Source organism: Syngnathus typhle, linkage group LG1, assembly GCF_033458585.1.
Source record: "Syngnathus typhle isolate RoL2023-S1 ecotype Sweden linkage group LG1, RoL_Styp_1.0, whole genome shotgun sequence".
Classification (NCBI taxonomy): Eukaryota; Metazoa; Chordata; class Actinopteri; order Syngnathiformes; family Syngnathidae; genus Syngnathus; species Syngnathus typhle.
In genome coordinates this window covers 27,415,516-27,421,765 of record NC_083738.1, presented here as the reverse complement: position 1 = coordinate 27,421,765, position 6,250 = coordinate 27,415,516, and the positions used below count along the sequence as shown (strand labels likewise).

Here is a 6,250-nt window from a genome sequence, read left to right as displayed (position 1 = left end):
TGCCACCTATGAAAACTAATAAAAACATTTTGAAATAAAGAAGCTGGTGCCACCTCGCCGTAAAACAAAACGAAGAAGAAAATGACCTAACTTCCTGTTCATGAACGAGTCGTGAATTGCATTTCCCGTACACCAACTGAACGGATCTGTGAGTGAGTGAGTGAGTGAGTGAGTGAGTGAGTGAGTGAGTGAGTGAGTGAGTGAGTGAGTGAGTGAGTGAGTGAGTGAGTGAGTGAGTGAGTGAGTGAGTGAGTGAGTGAGTGAGTGAGTGAGTGAGTGAGTGAGTGAGTGAGTGAGTGAGTGAGTGATTTGCATTTCCAGTTCATCGCGAGAACGAATCAGCGAGGGAACGAATCCTGACTTTCCCGTTCGCAAACGAGTCAACGGGTGAACTGCCTTCCTTCCCGTGCATCAACGGATCAGTCAGTGAACATGTTGCGTCTGCCTCCTGGCGTAAACTATGTAAGCCAGAATGTAGATTTACGATTTACTTATAGTGGGTTTTAAATAACGTGTACGCATATGCCTAAATATTATCGAATATATTGACTTAAATTGCTGGTTTGAAATGTACTTTTATTATTATTATTTTAATAAACATTTATGTTAAAACTTGTCTGGTGTTATTTTGCTTGTTTTTATATTTGCCAATTAAATCAGATTAATTAAAATAAATAAAAATCAGACATTTGGTTAACTGCTTTATATGACAATATGTGTTTTACGTTGTTAAAGGAGTTTTTTTTTTTCAACCTTTTATTGACACACAAACACACACCATCAACTACAATCCAACAAATACAAAATTTAAAGATCAATGTCGGCATAACCTGAAAATGGCGGTGGTCCGAGTGACGTCACAGATCCAACAGCCAATCAGAAAGTGGGGGTGAGGGCAGGTGTGCCACTTTTCACTTTCACTTAAGCTTTGGCCATGATTTTTCCCTAATGAAGTGGCCTGTGATTAGACACCTGAAAATGGCGGTGTACCTAATGTGTGTCCGAGTGACGTCAGAGATCCAACAGCCAATCAGAAAGTGGGGGCGAGGGTGGGTGTGGCACTTTTCACTTAAGCTTGGACCATGATTTTTCCCTAATGAAGTGGCCTGTTATTAGGTACACCTCATGGACACTTCAATAAGTACACTACACGAGGTAAAAAAATGTTTTAAACAAAGAAGAATTGAATCAGAAAGTGTAGCGAACGATGCTTTTGAACGAATCTTTTGAGTGAACAGAGTCTAAAGAGTCAGTTCACTTAAAAGAACTGCACATAACTACTGTTGGGTTTCTACTCCCTAGAAAAATACAGACTCTGAATCGTGCTCGTGTACAAAAGCATGTTGTTTTGCAAACCTAAAAAAATTCAAAAAAAACTCGTGCCTTTAATGTTGTGCAAGTTTGTTTTCCTTGTCCGAGCCAAAGCCGTCTCTCGACTCTTGTAATCACAGGAGCACATTGGCCGACTGAAAGGGCTTCATTATGCCTTTTAAATGACTGCAGGTCTCTCCGGCAGAGTTTGGAAGCGTAAACACTCCCCCCCCCCCCCCATGTTTTTCTTTTATTTATTTATTCTTTGTCTTTTCTGTACAGAGCGCAGCAGCTGCCAGTGGCGACTTTTTCCCGTCCCGGAGAGGTTAAACATGGCAGCTATCGACGCAGACAAGCTCGGGCTGTTTGAGAACGTGACGTCTCTGCGCTCTTTGTTACAGCTGGCTGCCAATGTGTCGGCACTGGCGCTTTCGCTTTTGGTCGGGGTTTTTTTTTTCTTTTTTTTTTCTGACTTGCTCGATTTCCTGACTTCACAACCAACTTTTTTGTTTAATGTTTGCTTTTTGTATTACACACACAGACACTCCATTTTTGCTCCTCTTATTTATTGTTGTTTATTTATTATTTATTCATTGTGCCTTCTTGTTTTTATTTTTTGGCGTTGTTTACTTGTATGTATATTGTGTACTATGTCTTGTCACCGTGGGATAGTGGGAACGTAATTTCGATTTCTTTGTGTGTCCTGGCATGTGAAGAAATTGACAAAGCACACGCACAAAGTATTTGTCCTGTGTAGTTTTTGATGGTACAAAGTGGATTTTGTTATTCCTTTTGCGACTGTTGCAATTGAACTTGGGGAAAAATGTGACACGGAAATATAGTCTTATCTGTAGATTTGAATGCAAAACTGCTAGTTGTGAATGTTGGATGCTAACCAGAGGAAATTTACGAGGGATCTGATCACTCTTGGGCGAGATAGACCCTAAAAAAAGGCTCATGCCTTCGAAAATGGATCCAAGATAGGCATGAAGTTGGAAAGCGGAGCTGAAATTGGAAGTCGTGAGTACAACGTGCGCCTAGCTTGACGCTCTGCTGCCCCCGTGTGGCTCTAGCACACAAGCGCAAGGGCTTCCGGGTGCTTTTCCGAGAGGCTGCCAGGGAAGTCGATGTGCGGAGTGCAAGCAAACAAGGCATTACTCACCGTCTTTCCCTTCAATTTGATTGCAAAGCGCATGCAAGAAAGTTTCTTCCATCAAGCTCTGCTCGTCTACTCGTGCATCGCCGCGTTGCCCCACAAGAGGGCGCCACTGACATCAAACACTACCACCAAGTGGGATGAAGACTTTATTGTGGTTTTCAGTGGATACATGACACCAAGGCAACGTTGCACCATCAAATCATCATCCAATTCACCCACCCAATCACGTTGACCTCCTTCCAGCGCGTCCAAACAAAACATTTGCCAACCACCCTCCCCAATGATAAGTTGAGTGACATCATCCATTGTAAATCACATAATAAATTACATTGAGCGACATAATCCCTCATGATAATAACTTGAGTAGTAAGCATGCATAAGTCAAAGACCAAAAAAAAGTTGCACCATGCAATTCACTCACCCAATTGCGTTGACCACCTTCCGGACGGAGCAGAGCGTTTGCCAACCTCCCTCCCCAATGCTAAAGGTGAGTGACATCATCCATTGTAAATCATAATGAATGGAATAAGTAGAAGAAAATTGAATTAAGAGCAAAAAAAAGCTTTCCCGCTTCACTCTCGGCTCTTCCCCTGCTGCAAACAAGGCCAACCGCTCAGGCGTGACCCTCGCCCCAGATGTACGAGCGAGGGTCTCGTGCCGCCGTCAACGCCGCCGCCGCCGCCTTCCCGCTGCTTTCTGTGTTTCGTGCTTTTTTTTTCTTCTTGATGCTGAATTATTTTTATTGCTGAATGAATGAAAAAAGAAAAATGGCCGCTCTCCTCCAGGATCTCTCGTCTGAGGAAAAGCAGACAGACAGCCGCCGGTTGGGCAAGGCAGCGCAGCCACGGTGGACGGAAGGAAAAGGGCCACTCACCCGCCAGCCGGCCGGCTGGCCTCGGTCTACATCATCATCACCACGTAGAGCTCAATGAGGACGCTTATCACCAACAGAGCGACAGAGCAGGACGGGCCCTGGGTGGCTGCGGTTGGTTCTAGAGCAAAGATGGCAAACATTGGCGGCTGGGCGGGCGGGGCTTGATCCTGCTGACATGCAAGTACTCACTCGGATCGTTGTCCTGGTCCGTGCCGGGGCTACCGGTGGGGCCCTTGCCTCCGCTGACGTTGAAGGGCGGGGAGTTGATGTTCTTGTTATCGCAGGCGGTGACCTTGCAAATGAACTGGCCTATGGCCTTGGCGTCCAAAGTGAACTTGGACGGGTCACTGCCCACTTTGCCGTCGCTTGCTGTGACAGGCACGTTTCCGAACGTCAGCCACTCAAAGGTTTTGACGGCACCGTCGGCGACACACGTGAGGACACGGCCGCTCCGTTGGATGCTGACCGTGGAAACTGTCAAAAACAGGGGAAGTCGCGCTTTGCAATTTTTCTGGGATGGTGCTTTCCTTACTCACCTGCGTAGGCGTAGGGAAAGGTGGGGCTCGTCACCGGAGCACCACCGTGGAAGCCCAGGACCTTGCAGGCATACTTACCGGAGTCCCCCGTCTTGACGGTCAACGTTTTCCCGTCAGGAGTCACGGCCTCATTGTCCTTGGTCCATTTGATGTCTTTGGCATCACCGGTGAACTGGCACTCTAATTTCGCATCGCAACCCTCTCCCTCCTTGACTGTGACACCGGAGACGGGAGCTGTTGGGAAGAGGAAACAAACGAGAGTCAATTTCAAGGGCAGGCATTTGCAAATCGGTTGCACTTTCTCAATTACAACCAACGTAGTCGTCGGGGAGGGTGGCCCTTCCAAAAAATGCCAGTTGAAGGGGTGAAAAAGTGCATTGATCAAGTCCATTTCAACACTTAGTTTGAACGGAGAACAAAACGGCGGCGGCGGCGGCGGCAGCTCTTCTTTTTCAACACGCGCCGCCTGCCGCAATAATCCCGTCGTCGTAGTCACGCAATTGCTTGAGCGGCTACCTCCATCGACACTTTGCGTCGAGTCAAAGGAGCGTGAGAGCCGCGGCGCCAAACTTACTTTTAGCGCTGACGGTGACTGGAAACGTTGCACTCTCTCCTGCCTTCGTGGCCTTGTACGTCCCGCTCTGATCTGCTTTCACGTCGAAGAGGCCCAACGCTTTCTTCTTGTCGGTGAACTTGGGTGGTTCATTATTAGCAGGGTCATTGAGTTTGTCGTTGCCTAACTTCCATTCGGCATCTTCAATGTCGGCGTTCAATTTGATGGAGCTACCCGTCCCGACCTGGCACGGCGTCTCTTTGGTGCACTCGACTGAAAAAGCCCAAAACAGTTGTCTGGAGTTATTCACCCCAGTATCCGAGCGCAGGCGGTCAAATCCCAAAGTACGCATACGCGCAGATGGACTCGTCAAGCGACTCGCTCGCTTTTCAATTTGCGGGCAAAATCAAATGAGGCTTTTCCAAGAATCCATCACGTCTCCTCAGGCCCATCTTGCTGAATTGGAGCTGCACGCGAGCGAGCGAACGAGCGAGCGAGCGCTGGTGTTTTTCCACCAAAAGCAGCCATCCCGGACGATAGTCGTGCGACTTACCCGCATCCACAATGACGGTGAACTTGTCCGTCTGTGATGTATCATCAGTTTTGATGGCCAAGTACAAGCCGGTGTGCTTTGCTTCCAGGGGGCCCGTCACTACATTTGTGGTTGGGTCTGCCTTCAGTTCCCCTGGGAGCGCTCTGTCGGGTGTTCCATATTGCCACTTGTAGTCAGGAGCGGGGGGGGGGGGATCTATTTTGAGGCTGTTGCCATCTTTGCAGAACACCACCTGATCCTTCACGCCGTTGCATACAGGTGCCACCAGATCTGGAAAAGCAGAGGTGGCCAGCGCGTGCGCATGCTCTTACTCGCACTGTGTACTCAAAGGACACCCAGCAACCATTGTACAGACGCAAAGCTACTTCAAGGCCCGAGATAGATTGGAGCATCGAGCTTTCTTGTGCCGAGCCATTTTGCCCTCAGAATGCCTTTCGTTGTCCTGATACATATACGTACGAGGAGATTAGAGCTGGCCCAAAGTATCAAAACAATATGACGGATCCAAATCCATCCATCCAAATGCAATTGGCAAAAGGAAGGAAAAGCAAAACATTGCAGGGGCCTTTTTCAAATCAACATCGCTTTGGACCAACTCGCCATGACAATCAATTGAATGGCTTCACCGTGTGCCACGCTCCAACTTCATTCAACTGACATCGATCGGACTGCAAAGTGTAAAAAGGTGTTGTCCTACCTGCCGTGTGGGCGCACAAGAGCAAGATGATTCTCACGAGATTCATGCTGACGTCGCTGGCTGGCTGGTGGCCGATGGCTTGACGGCGGGCGGGCTGGCTGGCTGGCGGGCTGACTGGCTGGCTGGCTGACTGGCGGGCTGACTGACTGGCGAGCTGGCTGGCTGACTGGCGGGCTGACTGACGAGCTGGCTGGCTGCTCCGACTCGACAAGCGAATGAAGTGTCGGACGCGAGCGCTTTCTACTACCCGCGAGTTGCGTGACGTCACGGCGCTTTGCCACGCACAGCCCACGCGTGCTTCGTTTGATGTCAAAGCGCCTGCCGCCAAGTTGTTGCGAGACGACCGAGCAACTTTGTTACTCCCGTCATGAGTGAAATAGTTCAAGAGTTCAAGACAAACAGGCAAACGAGTCAATCAAGCCAACGTGCAAAACGCGCTCGCTCAAATGATCGCGGTCAAGTAGCCGTCGCGTCTTCCCATCGATCGGGAAAAAAACACGCTAAGATGATCGCAATCAAGTAGCCATCCTAACTTCCCATCCATCTGAAAAAAAATAATAATCATGC

General features: G+C 48.5%; 1 protein-coding gene across 1 annotated transcript; it reads right to left on the bottom strand.

Moving 5' to 3' along the window:
- Positions 1–3,370: 3,370 nt before the first annotated feature.
- Positions 3,371–5,729, bottom strand: LOC133157341 (uncharacterized). Its single transcript, XM_061283844.1, has 6 exons — positions 5,684–5,729; positions 4,987–5,256; positions 4,455–4,706; positions 3,881–4,114; positions 3,534–3,818; positions 3,371–3,462 (listed from the first exon to the last, which is right to left on the bottom strand). Exons 1-6 carry the CDS (start codon positions 5,727–5,729, stop codon positions 3,371–3,373), a joined length of 1,179 nt encoding a protein of 392 aa, XP_061139828.1.
- Between the last annotated feature and the right edge of the window lie 521 nt (positions 5,730–6,250).